The sequence below is a fragment of the Phoca vitulina genome, unplaced genomic scaffold (genome assembly GCF_004348235.1).
Source record: "Phoca vitulina isolate PV1807 unplaced genomic scaffold, GSC_HSeal_1.0 scaffold2, whole genome shotgun sequence".
NCBI lineage: Eukaryota > Metazoa > Chordata > Mammalia > Carnivora > Phocidae > Phoca > Phoca vitulina.
The window spans coordinates 40,399,530-40,424,609 of NW_022589705.1; the positions used below are offsets into that span (position 1 = coordinate 40,399,530).

General features: G+C 39.6%; 1 protein-coding gene across 2 annotated transcripts in view; it reads left to right on the forward strand.

The window, feature by feature from the left end:
- The first annotated feature begins 2,890 nt into the window (after positions 1–2,890).
- ERICH3 (glutamate rich 3) overlaps positions 2,891–25,080 on the forward strand; it is a 99,848-nt gene continuing 77,658 nt past the window's right edge. Inside the window, exon 1 of one of the 2 annotated variants that reach the window (XM_032426008.1) lies at positions 2,891–3,210. In XM_032426008.1, the coding sequence (XP_032281899.1) occupies positions 3,188–3,210 (23 nt within the window). In that variant the 5' untranslated portion in view covers positions 2,891–3,187. The remainder of the gene's footprint in view (positions 3,211–25,080) is intronic. The other variant, XM_032426017.1, reaches the window with a different exon arrangement.

A 25,080-nucleotide genomic window follows, 5' to 3' on the forward strand; every position in this document is an offset into this window, starting at 1 on the left:
GCCATAGATCTCCCACCCCTGACCTAGGAGATGGTCACTGGTAGTTTAGATCTGTGATTCCCAAGTCTAGCTCCTGTTCAACCAAAGTGGAGATCTGCTTGTCTCCTGCCCCCAACCCCAACCCCACAGGTCTTCTACAAAACAAAAATCTTTTTATAAATTTATGGTACTACTGGGGACATCTGGGGACTTGTTTACCTGTGAGAAAATGAAAATGACCCCAGTGACTATTTGGTCTCTGAAACAGTTTAATTTAGTTTTTTTTTTCTTTTTTTTTCTTTTTTTCCCTTTCTCTATCTCCATACTAGAAATTAACATAAAAATTCTTTCTGGCTAAATTCCCAATACAATTTCACAGTGAGCATTTTCTGAAGTGAAAATTAGTAGCTTCCTTGCAGTTTTCATCAGGGATGTGAAATTGTGCAGCTCACAGGGGTGGAGAACTCAAACCCCATTTATGAATTAGTACATGCTGCCGAGAGTACCTTGCTGTCTGCTGAGTGCCAGGGATTCTTTTCTACAGAATCCTGAGTATCTACATAGTGTATTTTTTTTTTTTTTTTTTTTTTTTTTTTTTTTTTTTTTTTTAAAGATTTTGTTTATTTATTTGTCAGAGAGAGAGAGAGCGCAAGAGAGAACACAAGCAGGGGAATGACAGAGGCAGAGGGAGAAGCAGGCTTCCCGCTGAGCAGGGAGCCCGATGCGGGGCTTGATCCCAGGACTCTGGGATCATGACCTGAGCCGAAGGCAGACGCTTAACCGACTGAGCCGCCCAGGTGCCCCTCTACATAGTGTATTTTAATTTCCTTTCTCATTCCACCAGTGAGCAAATACCATTTTCTATTTGCACAAATGAATTAATATGTAACAACTAGTACCTGTATGAGATTATATTATTTACACCATCCTTAGGGGTTGGCAGCGCTTGGGCAAATTATAATGTCTTTCTCTAGTACCCCCTCCCTCCTGGCCAATTTTTATCCAGGTGAAATGTAGTTAACAGGGAGCAAGAAGGACACCATCAAACAGGAACCACAGGCAGTAGGAGTAGACATCTATGGGGAAGATCTGGCTCAAGTCCCATTTGTGGCTGCACAGTGATTAGGTATCTATAGAACTTCCTTGTTGAAGCATAAGATGCCACTTTCACATCTCACATCTTTTTTCTTTGACAACCTCTGCTTTTCTCTAGCTCTAGCCTTGGTCCCCAAAGCAGCCTTGAGTCCTCAGTCTCAGGATCTAAGCCATTGAACTAGAACTCTATTTTCCCCCTGCTGGGATGGCTCTGATCTTTCAGGTCAGAAAATTCTGATGGCGGAGGAAATTTGACTCCTGCAGCAACTCACAGGAATCATGGGGGAAGGAATGTTGTCATTGTTAAAAAACAACACTGTGGGCTTTGGAATCAGAGAGACTTGGATTTGAATCCTGGTTTTTCCACTTAGGAACTATTGTAGAGTTCAAGCAAAATAATTAGCTCCTCTGTGTCTTAGCTTGGATAGCTGTGAAATGGAGGAGAAAACCTTCCTCACAGAATAGAGAGGAGGATTAAATGAGATAATGAACAGTTAGTAAGTTCTCATAAAAGGCTGAGGAGAGCATTGAGTAAGTGGTCAATAAAAAGACTACCACTTTGACAAGATTTAAAAAATCTGTTTCCTTCATTTATACACCGAATGTTTGTTGAACATTACTGTTTGCTTCTGAGGAGACCGAGAAATAAAATCCATGTACCACATGAACTAGAGGCGCTCACGTTCAAGTAGAAGAGACAGCCATCTGCCAGCAAGGGCAGTCGTGCAGAGCGGGGGTGTAAAACAGAGGTACGCCCAGGGAGAGCGGGGCCCCAGACATGGGAGTCATCAGCACACCTGGGGACGTCAGAGAAGGTGGTGTGCAAGCTAAGTGTTGAAAGATGCATAGAAGTTTGTCCAGTGGTTAAGGGAAGGAGTATGTTCCCATGCACAGGATGGTTCAAGATTTGGCTTTGCTAGAGGTTAGGGTAGCAGAGGGGGAGAAAGTGGTCACAGTGGGACTGATGAGGGATGCAGGGGTCCAGTGATGAGGGACCTTGAATATCAAGTGAAGGAAACCGGACTCTGACATGCTCAGTGGGTCTTTATGATGTGTGGGAAAGCAGAATGCCTGTAAGTGTTTGAGCTAGAATGGAGATCCGTGGAGGGCTCAGTCACCATGGATGTGTCCAGCCTGTCCCTTACACAGGAGGAACCTGAGGCCAGAGATCAAGTCCTGCAACAAACAACCTGACAAAGTAAAACAGGATGCGGGAAAGGTCATCTAAGTCCAGTGCTTTAAGCTTCCTCCACACCAAGGGCCTCTCCTGTAAATCCAGGCTTCTTCACGGAAGCCCTGCCTTCTCTGTGCTGGATTCATACAAGGGCGATTCTAGCATGCTCCTGAGAAACTGCACCGTCCCACCTTCTGAACTTCAGACCTATGGGCACTGCCTGCTGGGAGTGGGGACCTCAGTAGGAGCAAGGATGGAGATTTTCCAAAGAGGAAATGAAGGGATTGCCATGCCTTTGAGATCAGAATCAAAATCAAAACCCCAAACAGATTGAGAAAGACCTCTTTCTTTCCCTTGAACTTGCAATCTAGGGACTGTTTTACAACTGAAAGCCCATGCATCACCATGGAGCAGCTCTGGACTTCCATGACCCGACCTGCAGCCACCACCCAGCCCTTCCTTCCCCAGGGCCTAGCAGGAAGCACACCAGCCTAAATGGGTGTGCGTGAGTGAGTGTGTGTGTGTGTGTGTGTGTTGTTTCCAGATTACAGGTGCCTGGGGAACCCGCGCCCAGGGCAACAGAGCAGGGGCCTGGGTCTCCTCCCACATTAGGACCCAGAAAAAGTGGCTGGAAGCTGAGCTGCCCTTCCAGCTTCCCCAGGCTCCGCTCCAGCAGCGCTTGGGCCTTTCCAGAACCTCCGCGCTCGCCTTCCCTCCTCCCTTAGCAACCGCGAGGCTGTGGATACCGCCAGCGGGTGGGGGCCCGGGAGGCCACGGGGCAGCTCTGCGGCGGCGGCGGCCCAGCTCAGGTGGCCCGCGCACGGGCGACCGCATTGCGGAGCCACCCTGCGAGCGCAAGTGTCGCTGCGCCAGCGCGCACAGGGCCCCGCGCACCCGACCTCCTCACCTGCCGCGGGGTCCAAAAGGGATCCTGCAAAAATGAGCCATTCTCACCCGGCTGGGTAAGTGACAACTGGAGCTTTTCCACCCCGCGGCAGGTGGCGGCTTCAGCCAGCGGCCCCTCCTCCTCCCTCCCGCTGCGGGGGAAGGGGCGAGAGGGGGAAGAGAGAAGGAGGCTGGGGAAGAAGAAACAAATAATACGGATTCTGGGTTGCGCTGAGGATGGCAGAAATCCCAGGCTTCCTATCTCCTCCCTCCCTTTCCTCGCTTCTTTCACCGACGTTCGCCTCTTTGAAATTTTCACTCTGGAAGGATTAAAAAATGGATGTGAAAAACGCATACATTAAGCAGGGACGTTAGCTGGGATCAAAAAGATCCCATGGCGTGGGACATGTGTGTTTGAATGCAAAAGTAGAGGTCACCAAAATATGCATTCGTTTGGAGCTTTGGGAACGAGAGAGAAATTTTCACTGTGGCGTCTTGCAGAGAAACGAGGTGTGAGTTGATTTAATGTCGAGGGAGGTTCTACTGTGAGGGGTGCCCCTTATTTCAGGGTCATAGGGATCCTTAAAAGGGTTTTGACCAGGGAAGGTGGTATGATACTGAAGAGGAAGTAGAGAAGGAAGGAATTGTGTCCTTGTGTGTTTACACATGATCTCCTGTTGCTTTGGGCAGGGTGCCTCCTCAGAAGATGTATTTGGCAATTATTTAATCTATTCTAGAAAGTTAACACAGTCATTATTGGATGTTGTTTAAGAAATAAAAGGTCTTGGTCCTTTTGTTGGAAGGGAGAATATCCAATTTCCTCCCAAATTAAACAATGTAATGCATATTAGGTGGTTTTTTTATTATGATACATCTAGTAAGCAGATAATATCCTAGTTGATCTTGCAACTAATTTGAAAATGTTTTCCTTTTTAATTGGATTTATTGCACATTTTCAAGAGCAGCAGATTAGTAGAGGACAACATATTTAAGATCATTTGGAGTTTGTGATGTCTGAAATACCACATTAGTCATTGTGTTTAGGATTTATAGTCGAACTTCAAGATTTTATTTTTTAATGAATTCACTGAGTGTAATGACGTAAACAGAATGTTTGAAAAACTAGAGGTATACAAGGTGCCATGTTGGAAGTCAATTTCAGAACTTTTTTTGGAAAGCAGTGTAGCTCCAACTAAACAAGCTTCTCATTTTATCTCAAATTGAATTTAGTTTAGGTACTTTAACACTTTGATGCTGAACTCCTGTGCAATTTTAGTTAGCCGTGGGTCATGTGGGATGTAAATGGCCCTATTTTTCTGCAGCTGCTGTTTGCAGTATGTCCACATTCGGGAAAATGAATGTGTCAGTCATGGTTGTCTTCCTATGTTTTTCAAGTTTTTGGCTAAGTTAGAATCTTATTAGGCCATTTAATCATCCATTTTAAAATGTGGAAAAACCTGTAGCTGCTTATTAAATTGTGCATGATTAAGATTTCAGAAACTGAAGTGAAATTTTTCTGAAGCTCCGTTAGTTCCAAGCACATTGGAAAAACGGAAAATTTATGATCTAGGGAGGGAGTATGCTTCATGGTACTCTTCGAGAAAGATATTAAGATGGTAACAATAATTTTGCACTAAAATTGTAAGCTCCTGGAGAGTAGGCACTATGTCTTATTAATCTTTGTGCCTCCTTTACCTAGGACCATATTCTGCGTAAAGTAAAGCTCAGTAAATGTTTATTGAATGCATGGTGTGTTCTGACACTCCCTCCAGTCTGGAGGTGGACGTATTCACATATGAAAAGCATACTAGAGCTGAACAAGTGTTTACCATGTGCCACGCTGTAAAATAATGTTTCACATGATATACCTCATTTAATTTTCCCACCCATTTCATGTGGCAGGTTCTAGTCACCCTCATTCTCACAGGGAAGGAAACTAAGGTCTGAAAATTTCGAAAGGTCTCACAGGTAGGTAGGTATCAGGGCTGGAAAGCAAAACCAGGCCGTCCAGTTTCACAGCCTGTGCACTGTGCAATTACACTGCATTGCGTCTCATGGCCAATAGCTGAGATGTATTGGAGCCCTAGATATGTAGAAATTCCTATCCAGATCAGACCAACATCTGACAAGTGATTGCTGTACATGGATATCTAGCATTTTGATATATAATTAGAAAATTATTTTGTAGCAACGTGTATATGTGTATTTTTTTGTTTTTAGTTCATCAAAAGTAAATGAAAACAATAAATGTAAGAATAACAACTCTAAATGCCTTAGAATTCATCCAAGAACAAAATTATTCAAATTGCTGAAGTTTCTCGTCAATATAAGTAGGGATTATTTTTCTTGCCTATGCCACCATTTGGAAATAATAAAAGTTTCAGTAGCAAATAAAAGGTTTCATTAAAGCTGAGAAAGCTTTTCCATCATTGCTGAAGCAGTTTGTACTTATTACATTTTAAGGATAAATGGTAATGAAGTGCAGTGGTACAATAAAACAGAAATTTCGAATCCCTAAACTTCCACCAATCAATAAGTGATGCCCTGATGCTTTCTCTCGGTGCTTCCTTGGAGTTCCACTGCTCACTTAATTACAGCTTGAAACACTTGATGTAAAAATTGCAAAGGGCCTGTGCTGACTTAGTTCAGATAGAGTTTGGAGTAAATAAAAATGGTCTTAAAAACTTCTGCCAAAGATTATAATAGAGACTTTGAATCTGAGCTGCATTGTAATTTGGGGGAAGTCAACTATAAAACACGGCTCCTGGCACTGCCATCTCTGATGCAATTGTTTTAGAGTGGAAAATTTCAACTGATAGTCCCTCAGGTTTGCTAAATCTCACCCTGGGTTGCTCTTTCTGTGCGTGTGCACGTGTCTGTGGGTTGTACTCTAGTTCTGGAGGTGGAATGGGGATTTTATACCCCTCAGTCATGCATGAGGATGAAATGATACGGCTCTTCTAACTCCTTCAAAGGATCGTCACTGAATCCATGTGAAGTTGACTCCCTGTGTGAAAGATAAGCTTGGCTCTAAGTAGAGATAGTCACACTCATCTGTAAATTTGCTTTAAGGAATTGGAAGAATGGGGAGCCTTATGGTTTATGACAAGATAAAAATGCAGAAGATGTATGCTTGGAAAGATTGCTCCAAGGTTTAGACACTTTTTTTTAAATTTAGACTTATTATTGTATATGTTTTTAATGTAAACAAATGTTTCTGTACTGACGGAGTACAGATCTCCCTCGACTTATGAGAGGGTTACGATCCAATAAACCCATTGTAATGTAAGTCCAAAATGCGCTTAATACACGGAACCTACTGAACATCATAGCCTTGCCTACCTTAAACGTGCTCAGAACAATTACATTAGCCTATATATTTGGGCAAAATCATCTCACACAAAGCCTGTTGTATAATAAAGTGGTAAATATCTCATGCAATCTATTGAATGATATACCGAAGGTGAAAAACAGAGTGACTATCTGGGTACATATAGGACAGTTTAAGTGTATCAGTTTTTTATCCTGGTGACTTAGAGCTGACTGGGAGCTACCACTGCCCAGGATCACCGGAGGCTATCATCCCCCATATTGCTAGCCTGGGAAAAGATGAGAATTCAGAATTCAAAATGGTTTCTCCTGGGTCATATTTATGTACCGTCGTAAAGTCAAAAAATCATAAGCCAAACCATTGTAAGTTGGGGACCATCTGTCTACTGAAGTGTGGTATAGAAAGAATTAACCCATCCCTAGTACTCGCTGATAACTCAGTCCTTCTTCATCAAAGGCAGGTGAAAACTGCTGGGAGTAAAACTGTCAATTTTTAGATAGTGGATATATATATATATCCAAAAGTGACAACAAATTATCAACCCACCATGTCATTTACAATTGGAGTTCTCATTGCACTTTGTCTCTGCCTTTTTTGTTTGTTTGGTTCAACAGGGTATTTTTTTAAAAAAATTGTGATATAATTAACATATAACACTAGTTTCAGGTGTACGATATAATAATTCGATATTTGTTATGTCCCGCAAAATGATCAACACAAATACTGTATGATCTCACTTATATGTGGAATCCAAAACAATAACAACAACAACAACAAATGAACTAATAGATACAGAGAACAGAACAGATTGGCGGTTGGCAGAGACGGGGCTGGGTGGAGGGAGGGTGGTGGTGAAATGAGTGAAGGGAGTCAAAAGGTACAAACTTCCAGTTGATAAATAAATCATGGCAATGTAATGCACGTCATGGTGATAATAGCTAATAAGACTATTTTTTTAAAAATTTGAATGTTGCTAAAAGAGTAAAAGTTCTTATACACACAAAATTTGTAACTGTGTGGTGATGAATGCTAACTAGATTTATTGTGGTGTCTCTGCCTTCCTAGCAAAGTGTAGTGATTTATATGGCTGTAGTAACATTCTAGTCTGTTCGTTGCTCACCACTCTCCCATCCCCAAAATTATCTTTGTCACACAGAAAATCAGACTTGAAGTCATTAAATATTTGAATTCAAATTGGGTAGTTTCTACTCCCCCTCCTGTTACATATTAACAATTTAACTTCAGGAATAAATTGTTTCTGACTAAACGAGGTGAATTGAATATGTTCATTTGCCTTGACTTCTCCGGTCATCTATTATAGAATCTGCTCTTTTTGTTATAGATGGGATGTCATCTCTTATCCCTTTGCTTAACAAACCTGTTCACATACATAGATGGGATTGGAAAGGGATTTGTTTGTACAACATCACTCAATTCTTTGAATTTCTTCAGAGTTACATTGCCAAAAATCACATAGTGATCTATCGCCAAAAAATGTTTTCAGTGATCTTTCAAATGTGATCCTTCACTTGTGCTAAAAGCAAAGGGTTGGACAGTACTTGCAATCATATTTGTTGCCCAGTCATGAAAACACTTGTTGTATTAACATCTATGCAATACTTCAGGTAGTCCTTTTACTCTTCAGATATCCATCTAAGTTCAGTGCACCCTAATAAGACACCGGGTGGTGAGAGGTGTGCCTTTCTTTTGTAAAAATGGAAAGGTGATTATAAAAGGGAAGGGGGGCATGGATCAATATGATGTGGAAGTGCATTTGCAGTCAGATCAGTTTTAGGAGAGCACAGAAGAAACTAGAGGGTCTAGAAATTAATTCCCCTAAAACGATCCTTGCCTGGGTTCCCTTAGGAAAGTCTTTAGGTATCCAAGGAATGTGCATATCCCAGTATGTACACTTCTTGTGGACACTTCTTGCGTAGAGAACAGGGTACTGTCAGATGCAGTCCACTGTGGCACCCCACTTCCTTTCTCAAAATCTCTGCTGAAGGAAGGCCTCTCTAACTGCGAGAAGTGGAGACTTCCCCAACTTATTTTGATTATTAATAACTACAAACAGTTTTTCAGGGAGATAAGAAAATAAAACTTCTGTGACCCAATTTTCAAACCCAGAATCAGCCTCAAATAATCTGGGTCTGGTTGTTTATGTATTTTCAAGACTTTAAGTTTCCAGAGATACCATTTTCGATGAAAATTTTAGATTCTGGAATATAGTACTGAAATAATCTTTTTAACTTTAATAAATAATTTTGGTACAGACCAAGAGAAGTAGTATGCAGATTGAATTATTGGATCTTTCCTGCCAATGACCTACTCAGTTCCCCCGACAAATAGTTGAAAATAGTGTAGGCTTTGGAGTGATTCCGTAAATGTCCATGGGTTTAAAATAAACTGTTTAATTAGGTGGGCGTAAAACCTGTAAAAAAGAAAAAAAATCTAGGATTCAATATTCATATAGATTTGCAAGCATCTTCGTCACCTTTCCCTAAACTTGAAGTCCCAAGTGATATATTATGCATATGATTTATATTTTTCAAAAGGAGAAGGGAAGAGGACAATCATTTGAGTCACAGTCAAAGTAAAACCCTTGGCACTACAAACAAAAATAAATATAGTGAACTGACAGACATTTATGCTTTCAGTTAAAATAAACTATTTAAGGTAAATGTATTATATATAGTTACCTCATTAAATTAATTTTTGGTTTGAATGATCAATTACTGGTCCTGATTGCATGGAATAAGACTTGGGCAATGCCCTCAAAGGGGACTTACTTGAGTGTATAGACACTGCATTTTGATTTTTCTTTAGTTCCTTGCTTTGGCGTACCTCTGTGGTTCTGAAACTTATGCATACAAAGAATTACTGAGTGGTGCGGCATACACAAAACCATGACTATCGTACTTTATGGATTAAGCTCATGATTTTTAAGAATATTTTTTACCATATAAAACATTTGCATCTTGTGCTAACTAAAAAAGTCAACCCAAATGTTAGGTAGGATTCCACTATACCTCTGGTTTCTAACTTATCAGAAGCCATTTGGTTTTTTTACTAGCTAGAAGCTCTAAATAACTCTCCTCTTCCAAGAATTCCAATTAGGGAACACATCCTTCATTGACAACATCATTGCTGCAGGTTGTTATATCAGAAAATATATTTGGATTAAAGTAATTCACCTGAGAGCTTGCCCTTCTGGATTAATGTCTTTCCAGAGAAAAGAGAAAAAGATATTACAAGTTCAGTAGATGCAGCTTGAAAAATCATGCCTTACTGAGATTCTGTCAATATTAGGATTAGAAGTTTTTTGAGAGTCGTTGTCAAAGCTTTGCTTTTATAGTGAGCCACAAGACACATACTTTAAAAGTGAAGAACATTTCAAAGTGTAGATATATGGGTCAGGCTTCCTTAATAACTTCTCATTCTCTTTAGGGTCTCCTCTGACTCTTCTTGTCTCCCGATCTCTTTTGTATGGTTAACTCTTTTTTGGTCTATGGGCAGATTACTGTGAGGTGCAATTTCTTCTTCTGCCCAGTGCTTTGGGGGATCTCTTTGGAGACCTTCATTATCCTCTCCATATCCATCCAAACTACCTACCTGGATATGGTAGGATCCAGAAGTATCTGTTCCCCTTTTGGATGGATCATCAATGACCCATCTCTGTTTGCCAACGCAGATAATTTGGAATCAAAGTGTGGGTTTCTTTTTACTCAAGAAATATATTCCTTGTTTATGTCTAAATCCAAGTTATATACTTCAATTGGTCGTCTTTTTCACTGTGTTTGTGTTATGGGCTGAATTGTACCCCCAACCAAATTCATATGTAACATGCTAACTCCCAGTGCCTCAGATGTGACTGTATTTTGAGATATGGTCTTTAAGAGGTAATTATGGTTAAATGAGGTCCATGGGGTCATTAATCTCATATGACTGGTGTCGTTATAAGAAGAGGAGGTTAGGACATAGACACACACACAGAAAAAAAACCATGTGAAGATAGAGGGGGTAGAAATGGCCATCTGTAAGCTAAAGAGAGAGGCCTGGAACAGATCTTTCCCTCATGGCTTTCAGAAGAGACCAACCCTGTTGACAACTTGATCTTGGACGTCTAGTCTCCAGAACTGTGAGACAATAAGTTTCTGTTGTTTAAGCCCCCCAGTCTGTGATACTTCGTTATGACAGCCCTCCCGCACTAATACAACCTGTTTGTCACTGCTGATGCTCTTTATTACTTGGTCCTGCAAAAGTTAAAGATGGCCTTTATGAGAAATGTAGTCATTGGAAATAAATGATTTAACAATATGAGGCTCATAAAGAGTGGAGATTGGAAGCCAAAAGTTGAAAAGGGAGATAAAACTCAAAGCAAACAGAAAGTATGATTAAAGCACTAGTGAGGAGAAGTAATTAAGATAATAAGTCAGTGGTCTCTACTGGTAAGTATTGAACTTTTCTGTTTAGTCTGATTCGTAATGAAATTACTCCCTACCTCTCAGCATCTTACACTAGTTGGGATAGAAAATTGAACATTTTAAGCTGGTGATCCATTTTTCTGTGACTGTTATTATTTTCTTATAATAGTAATAAACATTTATAAATTAATGAAAATTCTTAGGGCAAAATATTGAAACAAAGGAAAAGACAGCAGGGAACTAAACAGACAATATAAATTGCACATAGTAGTTATGAAACAGCATTAAAACCTAAGGATTTTAAATTGAATTGAATCAGTGTTTTATAGTAGCAGTTAATCTGACATTCTCTATATGCCATGGATTATAATATTTTATATTTGTGAATATTATGTGGCTCTCATATTAAGAACTTGTCTCTCTTCATAGCTTGCTCCAAGATGTTTACAATAATATTGTTTCTGTTGTTTAGATTCAAATAAAAATAATCTGCTGTAAATGAGAATAGTAGACTTGGAGGGGATCTCAAGTCTCTAGGTACTAGGTATACAAGTTATTTTTTATTTTCTTCCTTATATTTATCTGTATTTTGAAAAATTTCTACTTTGAGCAAAAAATAAAAGAAAAAAGAAAAATTGCTTGAAATCCTCCCACTAATGATCATAGTTAGGTTTTTTTGTCATTTTATTTTTTCTCCATTTTCCTATGTATTATCCTACTTTTAAAGCTATACTGACAAAGCTATATTGTTTGAAAAGCTGTTTCTAAGACAGTACTGTTTTTAAAGTTACACCAACAAGTACCAGGAGGGCAATTCCCTCATAACATTCCAGTTGTCTTCATATTTCCCTTGTAACTACAAACGTTTTGAGGGTAGAGACCATACCTCTCTACATATTTTGGTCCTTCATGTACTTCAGGACTATGCCCTGCACTTAGCTCAATAATTGCTGACATAAGTCTCCTATGTTAGTGATCATTTGTGATTAATTTCAAGAATACATTTGCTCATTCATTCAATTAATATTTACCAAGTGCGAGTATGTACTAGTTACTAAGCTACCATTTTAAGCACTTACTGTGTTCCAGAAATTCATCTGAGTTCTTGAAGAAAACCTAATAGTGACTTTTTTTAAAAAAAAAGATTTCAAAAGTCACTGAACGTCATTGAGTTTTGCTGTCCAAGGGCAGCAGGGTAATTATATCAGTTAAGAATACATTCAACTGGAAGTAACAGAAAACCAAACGAACAGTGCCTTAAACCATAACAACATTTATTATTTATTTCACAAGTAGTCTGGAGGTAGGTGATTCAATTTTGTTTTGTAATATCAGGACTTGGGCCCTTACCTGTACAATTTTCTTGGTCTTTTCCTTATGGTAGCAAGACGATTACCCTAGATCCAGTCATTATATTTTTATAAAAGCATCCGAAACAGAAAGGAAAAAGATGGCTGAAAGAAGGAATTTTTAAAAAGATTTTATTTGTCAGAGAGACAGAGAGAGAGAGAGAACAAGTGGGGGGGGGGGACAGGCAGAGGGAGAAGAAGGCTCCCAGCTGAGCAAGGAGCCCATGCGGAACTCGATCCCAGGACCCTGGGATCATGACCTGAGCCGAAAGCAGAGGCTTAAACAACTAAGCCACACAGGCGCCCCAAGAAGAATTTTTTTAATCAAGGAGGAAAACATTTCCAGAACATTCCAGCACTTTCCTTTAATATCTCATTGACCAGAACTGCATTAGTGGGCATGCCTACCTGCAAGGGAGTGTGGGGAAGGGTGTATTGACCTTTACAAGCTCAGTGGGAGACAGACAAAGGAGAAGGGTTTGGGAATGGATTCTGGGACCAGTCCACAGTGTCCTGCAGCACAGTGTGTTAGTAGTTAGCTGTCTAGCTCCAGACTATGATCTGAGCTCAGATTTGTCACACAGCTGTTGTGTGGCCCTACATGAATTCTGCATAATCCCTCTGATTCTTGATTGTTTTTTTTTTCATCCATGTGGAAAATATGTCTGTTGTGTAGGTTGTGAGGATTAAATAAAATCCTCTAAAACATTTAGCACTGGGCCTCCCATATAGTAAGTGTTAAATATGCTAACTTAGTGCTTGGTAGCACTGGGACAGGTACTAATGTACATAAATAAGCCCGAATTTCTGTAAGAGAACTTGCACACTGAAGTCCTGAGCTAGATGTAGAGTTGGATTAATTGGACAAGGCATTCTGGAGAGATTAATTTTGGGGAAAAATTTTGGATACATATATAAAAGATACATACAGATACACTATCCGGAAACATTTAAAGAGAGTAAAAAGTACTCTGTAAGTACATGGTGCAGATATCCCCTGCTTTTCCTAAGTTTGCATTAAACCACTTTTCTAAAGACCCATAGAGGACCTGTTTTTGCTAACAGAAAGAAGTCTGAAGAAGATTTTTGCCTTTAGAAATCAAGGTGAAAAGCAAAATAGGGTCTAGCATGTGTTTGCAGCGAGCCTTTAGGGAGGCAGCACACGTTCTGAGCAGCAAGAGTGGCCCCGCCAAGCACTTTCTCTGGGAACTGCACTCCGCATGTCGGCATTAGCCACCACAGCTTTGAACTCTCTTGGTATCTGTGCTTTATATTGATTTAGTTTGCTCATTCATTAGCAAGATGTGTCCTAAGGTATCAGAAATGCTTACGGGAGGTTACTTCTTGGGTCTGGGAATACTCAAAAATGTTTTCATGTAATTCAGTGGTGATTGCTTCTTTGCTTTACGCCATTTTGGTTTACGAAAGACTTCACAGGAACACTCTACTTTCGGTTAGCAGGGAAACCTGTATTATCATTGTACTTGTCATTGCCTGTTATGACTTTGAATAAGTGAGAGGAGACAACATTTGCTTATTTATTGAGCTGACGTCTTCTTAGGAGCAGGCAAGGATGCTATAAAACCACGTGAAAGCTGGCCTGGCCTGAGAAATCGGTACCTCAAATTTGGTTTTGCCGTTAGGTTCCACTTATTGTCTCTTGCTCATTTTTAGAACCTCAGATACAACACTAAATATACACACTAGGTTTGTTTTGTTTTGGTTTTGGTTTTTTGGTTCTTTTTTTTAAGTGAAAGATCTTTGCCTTTAATTCTAAGTCAAATTAATTTCAGATTTATTTCTGTTCATCTTGTAAACCTTCATAAAGTGAGTTTGGATATTTCTTCCCCTTGAAATCAGTAGTCTGGAATCTCTCAAACTACCAGCAAATGGCTCTTTCACCGTAATTCATAGGGATTTATATAAGGTTATCACTGTTAAATTTTTCTTTCCTACAAATTTTTCTTTCCTCTCAGTCAAACTTGAGACTTAGAGCTTTGGCCCAGGCTGGAATCTTCCAGAATAGGAAATGGGCTTAGGGAGTGAGTGAGGCCGACCTGAGGTTGCAGTCTATGTAGAGGGGTATTGAGGTTCCAGTCCTTGGTGAAGAGATCAGCCCACAGAAGAAAAAAAGGTGAAGTCTGAAGTTTCAGGACCAAATGCAAGAGCTTGGGGCAGGAACCAGATATCCCAAAATCCTATTTCAGGCAGTAGGGGAGCTCAAGAAGCAAGCTGGGAGACAAGGTCCAAGGAAATTTAGAAACTGTCGGGGGAGTGTGGACAGAAGGTTAGAGCATTTCATAGGGGGCACAAACAAGGACTTGAAGTCTCTGAAAGTTTGGACCGGCCTGAAAATCATCTTATTTTTGTGTGTTCTTCTAAATGAAAAGGAATGATATTCCACAAGGAAAATCAATGTTTCATTAAAAAAATATGAGATGAACATGCTATAGTAGAAAGAGGAATATTTTTGGGGTCAGAGAGACATAGGTTTGAATCTCAGTTGTGCCTTATGGGGACTTAGGAGAGTTAATTTCTCTGTGCCTCACTTTCCTCTTTCAAAAATTGGGGCTAATAAATACCTTCCTTGCAGGAATATTGGCACATAGTAGAGACTCAGTGAGTGGCAGCTATTGTGTGTTTGTATTGATCTTCGTGAAAAGCATATGTTGCTTAAGTCTTTTTTGTTTGTTTTTTTTTCTTGCTTAATTTTTCCAGCTTTATTGATATATAATTGACAAATAACAGTATTTAAGTTTAAGGTGTACAGTGTGATGGTTTTATATATGTATGTTTTATGAAATGATAGGTTAGTTAGCACATCCTTAAATCTTTAGCATCTAATTCTTAAAGTACATCAACTCAGTGGTAACTTCCAAAATCCATTGAGCATTTAGTATGTGATAGGTAATTTGCTAAGTTTTTAGTATGACTCATTTAATGCTCTAAATGACTTTAGAAAATAGCACCATTATTATTTCCATTTTCAGAGGAAAATATAAGGCACCGGGAAGTTAAGAACCTTGCCCCTCGTTGCTAATCTACTCAGTAGCTGAGATAGTTAAATAGTTAAGATTCAAACTCAGGAAATTGGACTTGAAGTGAAACTCTTAACTACCATACTCTGCCTACTCAAGACACCGCAGGAGGATATTGGTGGTAGAATAATCTAGTCATGATGTTTCCATGCTTCAAACCCTCCATGGCTATTAGAAAACTGGCCAGTCCCAGGCCCGTTGGGCCTACCATCTTAAAGGCCACTCCTTTCACTTTTAAACAGTTGTTCCTTTTATTAAGCCAAACTGTCCTCTCTGTACTTTCCACCATCCTTTGGGATCATCCTGCCTTCTTAGCATCTTTCACAGGTCAACCATTCACTTATCTGACCCCTATATGCTTTCTCTTCTTTAGGCTGAGCTCTTTGGACTGTAGACTATACCTTGTAGAACACAGTTCAGCTTAGTGGTTAAAGCAGAACAGTCCCTGATTTGCATTGTGGATCTGCCTTTAACTAGTTATGAGCTGCTCATCCAAGCACTCTATGCCTTAGTTTACTCTTCCGTGAAGAGGGTGGATAATAGTACTTTGCAGGGTTGTTTTGAGAATTAAAATATATAGCTCATGTTTCATATAGAGTGTTTACTGTGTGCACTACAAGACCGTTCAGTGATCCATAAATACTAGTGATGAAAATTATTGGTTTCTAGAACTTTCCCTCCTGTCACCTTTTCTCCAAATAGCCTCCTTAATGTCCCTTGGTTTGCATACTATATTTCTATTAATGCATATTTCTTTAAGTGGCCACAGTTTATTTTTTTCTGTCCAAAGTATTGAAATTTTTAAGTCTCCAGAGAAGAGCTTAAAGGCTCAAACCTCTTCTTTTGGGAACTGTCCACCTTAGGGAGTCCCAGGCCTACTGACTTCCCATGCGCTGTTTTCCTATTGCCTCATCTGTGAACACTGCAAAACTATCTCGCCAGCAGTCAGCACAGTTGGAGACTAGTTTTGTTTTTACTAGTCACTTCAAACCATCATATTAAGGCTATAAATAAAATAATATTATGGTTCTCATCTGTCTACATCATTGGGATAAGCTGAGAGAAATTGTAAATCAATATTTAGCATAATTGCTAAGATCTGGCAGGTTTGGATACAAATAAAAAGAATGAAGAATGTAATATAAAATCATTTATATAATATTAGTTCAATCACCCTCTATAAAGTGGCAGGCAGCAGAGACTCATGGGCTAATTTTAGTTGGCAAAGAATTTTCTCATAAAGGGTTGGAAAATAATTGACCCTTATGTCAATTACTCTTCTGTATTGGTCTTTCTTCAAGTTTCCTCAAAAGGTTTTTCTTTTTTCCTGCCTCCCTAGGAACTTTTTTTTCAATGCAATTTTGTATCACACTGCAAAAGCATTTATTTGACAAAAACAAAACAACAAAACTAACATTGTCAGCATGATCCTCCACACTGAGCGCTCTGAATTTTTTTAAAAAAGCCAAAATATGTAAAGCATGCTTTTGAACCTCTTTTGGCATAAACTACTTTCAGTTATTATCCTGAAGCAGAAGAGAGGTTATGATCCTTACACATGGATTTTTTTAAAAGGATATATATCAAGGAATTGGACCAGTATATTTTGTTTACATTAACTGATTTATAATCTCATTCATTCGACAAATATTGGTGAAGTGTTTACTGTAGATATGGCACCACCGTACAGCTTGTGGGAGGGATACACGGAGGGATCTTATATGAATCTAAAGGGAGTGATCAAACATGATGAAAGAAATTCTGGTGCAAGGTAGCGAGACAAGGGCCCAAGGAAAGGGAAAGGTACAATTCTATGGGAATTCCTGTGACATTCTGGCATCTTCTTTTTGAGTCCTTGGATCTGAGTTTACTGATGAGCTTTGCCTACTTTTATAACCTCAGTGTCCTGAATGTAAAATGAGAGAGTTGATTAGACCTCATGTGGTCATTTCTATAATCCCGTGGATCCAGGGAAATACATTTCCAGACCAGTAAACTTAGATCATCCACTTCAGGAAGCAGTCACAGCATTTGACTTCATGGTGACAATTGCAAAAAAGAAAATTGAATTCACCAGGGTCATGCATCTTGTAAGGGGTAGAATTAGGATTTGACCTCAAGCCTTCTAGCCCCAAATCTCATCCTTTTCTATCTTATCAAATTTACTGTGGGCTGAAGTATTTGATATAGATTTATTTGCCTTAAATAACTACAGGAAAATCATTGCACCTATTAGGAGTTAAGGTGTCTATTCTTAAATTTTCTCACTCTTAAATGACAGATGTGCAGTTTTCAGTGATGGGAAGGTACATAGTTTATTTTTTCTTTATTTTTCTGGTTATTTGTGCTGCTCTCAGTTATTTTATTTGGAGAAGTTGTTCCCATTTAGATTTTATTAACTTCTTTGCTAAGAATCTTGCTGAGATTCAAAATCTTACTTTTAGTTGGTTGACTTGAGTATGATGAGTTTCCTCATAGAGCTGAAATTCTGTGGATTCTTACAAATCTTTTTGATGGACAGTGAGAAAGGCATATAAGTCAGGAGGTAGAGCTCCATTGCTTGTGAATTGTAACATAATGGCAATCAAACCACAATATCCTATGATTTGTTTAACTTGCTTTCCTAATACAAGGACTTGATAAGTGAGTTGCAGAAACATTTCATCTGGTTGTCATTGCTTGGCAGTGGAGGTTTGATGTAGGCCCTCCTTGAACACTGTCAAACTCTACAAATTGCAGATTTAGTGACCTCTGAAATGCAAAGCACCTCTCGATTAGGCTCTTCATCTTCAGTAATAAAACTGTGCTCATTCACCTAAGTCTCATTTGATTTTGTTGAGCATAAAATGATGTAATCAGTTTTCCAGATTGGTAGCTGAGTTGAACCTTTCCATTTGTGGCAATGTAAAGAGATATTGTGCATAAAATTTCTTGATTGAAATGCTACTGAAAATGTCAATGTATTTGCTAGAGTCCTCATGTTCTTTTTGTTGGGGATAGGAGATGGTTGAATGGATATATGAGCCCCTTTGGTCAAATACTGCATATAGAAGATGAATTTCTGGATAAAACTATGTAAGGCATACTTCTGTAGGTTGACTCATATAATCAATCAATTTTATTTAATAGCTCCTGTGATGTATCTTGCTACTTACTTTTGAAATTAGTTAGTGGTGTGCTGGTAAACTGGCTTTTCAGAAAGAAAAAAAGCCCTGATTCATAGTGTTTGTTAATTTCTGTAGTGTAAATACTCCCACAATGGCCAATTTCAAGCTAACAATGGCTTGCAAAACTCCTGAAAATTTTAACAGTTATCTCATCAGAGCCAATGGGAGTCTGCTCCAACACTCCACAGTTATTACTTTTAAAATATAGTTTTGTATGCTTTCTAATTGTCTTATGTGTAAAATCTTTCTCTCTAACCTCATTTTGAGGCTTTTAATGGTAGGGAACCTGCCATATTCTTTCCTCTTCCCCAGATTTATCTATGTATGTGCAGTAATTAAGCATGTGTAGGAACCTATTACATCAATACTAAGATGATTTTTTCACATTTTAACATTACTAAACTCATCTGTGCTTACATCAGTGTCATGCTGTAGTGTATTGGCAAAATTTTCTTCTTTCTTAGTGTTTCATAAAATCATTATTTGAATTTAATGAAATATGTTCAGTGCTGACTAATCCCTGGCAACCATCATTCAGTATTTCTATTAGTTCATTTAAAAAAAAAATCCACATAAAAGTGAGATTGCATGGTATTTGTCTTTCTTCTGACTTATTTAACTTAGCATAATGCCCTAAAATCTATCCATGTTATTGTCATGTTTCACAAGAGTGCAATTACATCCTGTGGGCGAATCTGTCTTTTCACATATTACATTCACCTAAAGAAGTTATCTCTCGGAGAGCCTGGGTGACTCAGTCGTTGAGTGTCTGCCTTCAGCTCGGGTCATGGTCCTGGGGTTCTGGGATCGAGCCCCGCATCGGGCTCTCTGCTCAGCGGGAGGCCTGCTTCTCCCTCTCCCACTCCCCGTGCTTGTGTTCCCTCTCTTGCTGTCTCTCTCTCTCTCTCTGTCAAATAAATAAATAAAATCTTAAAAAAAAAAAAGAAGTTATCTCTCTGTTGTTATCCTTATGAGAAAAATCTATTGTTTGAATATATTGGTTCCTCAGTGTACCTCCTGTTCTTTTGTCTTACTGCTCACATTTGGCACATCAAAGCTTAGGCTCCAATTTATTTTGTATATCCTGGTATGGTGTCAAGAACTACTTTCCTCCATCTGGGAAGTGTCCCTTTTGAAAGTGAGGATCACTGGCATGATTGAACATGGTCATTGGACAATATATATTACTACCATAACATTCAACATCCAGTGTTTCTGCTCCCTGGCATCTGGCATATAAGAAAAGCCTTGTGATAGGCAGAATAATGGCCCCTCAAAGAAGTCCGTCCATGTCTTAGTCCTCAGAACATGTGAATATGTTAATTTACATGGCAAGAGGAAATTAAGTTTGCACATGGAATTAAGGTTGCTAATCAGCTGACCCTAAAATAAAATGGGGGGAACCTCTAGAATGTGGAAAAGATCCTTCCTTAGAGTCTCCAGAAAGAATGTAGCCCTGATGACACCTTGAATTTAGTCTAGTGAGACCCATTTGGAACTTCTGACCCTCAGAAGTATAAGACAATAAATTTGTGTTAAGTACTAATGTGTGGTACTTTGGTACAGCAACAATAATAAACTAGTGCAAGCTTCATTAATTCAGACGGGCAAAGTCACAATTTGATCTAAATAAAACTGGCTGTGTCAAAATTATTCTTTATGTTCTCTCTGAACAAGTTTGCTAAGGAAATTTGTATCATAAAGCAGATTGCAGAAATATGTATTAGAGAATAAGATAATTTAAAGATTTCAGAATATTGTTTTTATGCTAATGAAATGGCTAATTACAAATGGAAGTATGTATTTGTTAATTTTGTCTACAAGTATTTTCATTTAAATTTTTTCTATTTCTGTACTGGGGAATTTATGGAATTAGATTTTCCTGTGAATATTTCATGATTCTTATTTTTCTGTCATCATACTTAGCATCCTGGTCCCCACCTTAGCAAGCCCTGGTGAGTGGTGTTTCACTGTGATTTGGCAAATATTATCAGGAACAAGTTTTGGGTTGTGTGATCTTTAGCAAGTGACTTAAACTAAGGCTTGTTTTCCTTATCCACAAAATGGACACAAGTATGCCTTCTGTTACGGACCACATGCTTGTGTCCTCCTTAGATTCATATGTTGAAACCACAATCCCCAGTATAATGATATTTGGAGCTGGTGCTTTTGGGAGATAGGTGATGAGGATGGAGCCCTCATGATGGGATCGGTGCCCTTATAAGAAGAGATGAAAGAGAGCTTGCCTTTCTGTCTGCTCTGTGCCACGTGAGAATACAAAGGAAAGATGGGTGTTCATCAGCCAGGAAGAGGGCCTCACCGAGAGCCTGACCATGCCGGCACGTCCACCTCAGACTTCCAGCCCCCAGAACTGCGAGAAATAAGTAGCTGTTGTTTAAGCCACTCAGTCCATTTTGTGACAGAGCCTCAACAGACTAAGATAGAAATTGGTACCGAGACGTGGAATGCTGCTATAGCAAATACGTAAAAATGTGGAAGCAGGTTTGGAACTGGTAATGGGGTAGTGACTGGAAAAGTTTTGAGGTTCAAAAGCTTTTTTCCAGCTTTATTGAGCTAGAATTGGCATATAGCATTGTGTAAGTTTAAGGTGTACGACGTGATGATTTGATATATGTTTATATTGCAAAATGATTACCACAATAAGGTTCCTTAACACATTCATCACCTCACATAATTGCTTTTTTTTAAGATCTAGTTTCTTAGCAACTTCCAAGTATATAATACAACATTGTTAACTATAGTCACCATGTCAATATAGGTCCGCAGAACTTATTCATCTTGTAACTGGAAATTTGTACCCTGTCACCAACATTTCTTCATTTCTCCTGCCTTCAATCCCTGGCAACCATCCTTCAGTATTTCTATTAGTTCATTAAAAAAAAAATCCACATAAAAGTGAGATTGCCTGGTATTTGTCTTTCTTCTGACTTATTTAACTTAGTATAATGCCCTAAAATCTATCCATGTTATTGCAATTGGCAGGATTTCCTTTCTTTAATGCTGAATAATATTCCATTGCATATATATTCACCACATTTTCTTTATCCATTTATCCATTGATGGACACAGATTGTTTCCGTGGCTTGGCTATTATGAATAATGCTGCAGTGAACATGGGGCTGCACATATCTCTTCAAGATCATGATTTCATTTCTTTTGGATATATTTCCAGAAGTGGGATTGCCTGAATTCTATTTTTAGTTTTTTGAGAAACCTCCATATTGTTTTCCATAGTGGCTGCACCAATTTACACTCCCACCAGTAGCACACAAGAGATCCCTCTTCTCCACATTCTCACCAATACTTCCTCTTACCTTTTTGAGAATAGCCATCTTAACAGATGTGAGGTGATATCTCATTGTGGTTTTGATTTTCATTTCCCTGATGATTAGTTGAATATCCCTTCACATACCTGTTGGCCATTTGTATGCTTTTTGGGAAAAAAAAATGTATATTCAGGTCTGCTCATTTTTAATTGGATTATTGTTATTGTTATTATTGTTTGCTATTGAGTTGTATGAGTTCCTTATATACTTTGGATATTAACCCCATATCAGACATATGGTTTGCAAATATTTTCTTGTGAAGGGATTTTCCTGTGATTCTGGTGAGAGCTCAAAAAAGAAAAGGGAGCTGGAGAGAAAGCTTCCTTCGTCTTAGAGAACACATAAATAATTATGGACAGAACATTGGTAGAAATACGGGTGGTGAAGGCCATTCCGATGAGGTCTGAGATGGAAATGAGAAACAAGTTATTGGAAACCGGAGGAAGAGCGATCCTTGTTATAAAGTGGCAAAGAACTTGGCCGCGTTGTATTCACGTTCTAGTGTTTTGTGGAAGGTAGAACAGTCGAGGTATAGTTAAGTCACTTGCTCTCAGATATGGAGCCAGTAATGCTGAAGCCAGGATTGAACTGCAGCTGGAGTCTTAACCACTACATCCCTCTCTCCCACCAAGGGTAGACAGTGTGGGGACGGGCAGTTCTGGGAGAGGGGTTAGGTTCAAGAATGCTGAGGCCAGAAGAAATTCTTCTATCACTGTGATCATGAAGAAGTGTTACCTTAATCAGGCTTTTCTATGACTGCCTCACATTAAATGATAATCTTGTTTTAGAGCTTTTCCATTTTAGGAAGATGGAAGAGCTATAATAGCTTTCATTCCAGGGGCCTAAAAAAAATCAAATGAGACTGTGTATGTGGAGGTGCTTTGTAATCTGCTAATGGGATGGGGATAATATACTTCTTGCCCAGCTTACAGCACAGTATCTGACATGGAGACACTTAAAACACTCATTATCTATTTGTGAATGAATCAGCCTATGACACAGGAAGAAATGAAGTACGCCCACATGCTCACACACAAACACACACACACACACACACACACACACACACACACACACACACACTGTATGTACACTAGATTGGGAACTCTGTGGGTGCAGTGTCTGTGCCCTCTCTGAATCCCCAGCATCTTACGGAATGCCCTGAAAGGAGTCAGTGCTCAGTAAATGCTTGTGATTAATAATATTATAGTGCTTGTCTTTTCAGATGGGGTTTTTATGGGATAGATTCTCTTTGGGTGCAGATGGAGGGATTGATAGGAATCACCGACTTTATTACTTCAGAGCCCCATTTAGATATTCTACACAGTGGGAGGCAGGGGTCCGAGGGTTAAGTGTTGAAGGACTGCAGCTGGGAAGGCAGCACTCCCAGGGACTCAGCAGCCTGCTCCTCCAGGCCCTCCGCAGGCAGGAATGTGGGGTGTGTATCACAGTGGAGGAAACAGGACCCATCATAGAGACAGGGTTGCTTTGTTTCCTGGGGGGCTCTCTTCCCTGGTGCATTGAGCCAGATAGTGGGTTGTTCTCCACCCAGTGGCCAGAGGGTGGGTAAGTAGTCTTGTCCATCAGATAACGAAGCCAATGAGTTAGGCCTGTTTTGGCATTTAGCTGTGGGACTTGGTGTGAACAGCATGGCCTTTGAATGATAGGGTCACAGTGGCCTGGTAATTGCTGTGATCAGTGCAGTTGTTGATCCTAGGGACCGCAGCAGGGGAGGATCATGGGACTGGGTAGCAGGACCAGAAGTCCAGCTTTGACCAGAGATGCAGAGTGACTTACAAAGGGAGTGGAGTGCTGCAGGTGCGACGCAATCACCAACACAATCACCAAGTTCAGGTGAGGTGACCTCATCTGGCCCAGGGCTCTGCTGAGTGCAAGAAAGAAAAGAAAAGGGTGTGTGTGTTGGGGAAACAGTGGCAGTGAATGGAGAGGACAAAGGCAGAAACATCAGAAAAGCTCTACTAATCTAAATTTGTGGCCAGGTCAGTAAAGCTCTTGTAATTGAGCAAGTGCAAAGGGAGGCTACCAACCCATACCAAGCACAGAGGAAGAGAAGCAGAACAGAGAGCATCAGACAGACCACGGTTGTGGCTGAGACCCACGGTTACTACCATCTCCCTGTGGAGGAGGCCTCATGGTCAGAACGAGGGTGACATTTATATGTATACAATAGAAATGTTTGCACTGACTGCTAATGTAGTCCCATCAGGCTCCTGTAACAGAATACCATTGACGGGGTGGCTTAAACAACAGAAATTTATTTCTCACAGTTCTGGAGGCTGGGAAGTACAATATCAAGGTGCCAGCAGATTCAGTGTCTTGAAGGCCGCTTCCTGGTTCATACATGGCTGTTTTCTAGCTATATCCTCATATGGTGAAAGGGTCAAGGGAGCTCTCTGGGGTCTCTTTTATAAGGGCACTAATCTCATTCATGAGGGCTCCTCCCTCTGACCCTATCACCTCCTGAAGCCCCCACCTCCTAATACCATCACACTGGGGTTAGGATTTTAACATACGAATTTTAGGGGGAAACAAACATTCACTCCATAACAACTGTTTTACTAATTCTGTATATAACTTACTCTAGTACAATTTCTTGTTATCAAACAGTTTGTTAATCTAAAGTTTCAGTTAAAAAAATTAGGCACTGCTGAAAAAGGAATTACTGACCCCGGATGGACCCAGCTAGTTATTTTTCAGCGTTTCCACCAAGGCCAGGTATATGATATCATGGAAAGAGTTGCTTTACAAATAGCATCCCAACCAGGGACTTTCAATCTTTCCTAAACAGGGAAAGGTGAGAAAGCTGATGTGTTCAAAGGTTTCAACTCCACCGGACCTTTCGGTAAGACTGCAGGTACTTCGTGGACATCGTGGACACATACTCATTTAGTACGAGCCTGGGGGAGCAGAATTAGGATGAGGTGGTGCCAAAGCTGGCTAAGCATTATTCTTAGGACCTAAATATTGAAAAAGTTACAAATTCTGAATGAAATAAGGGGATTATTTTCAGCCAGTAGGGAAGTTAATGTTACCCTAACTTTTTGACCCTATTTCATTTAATCAGGGTTTTAGCACTCACAGCTATTCCAAAACTATTGATTTTTTTTTAAAACTTGAGCCTGAAAAACAGACAAAAGACTATAGATGATATCTGTCTAATGATTTATCTTAAGAATCTGTGAACTGTGGAATCATGATTGTTAGGACTGAGAGACACCTGCTCACCTTTCTGAAATGAGTTGCTGAAAAGATATTCTGAGATTCAGAAAG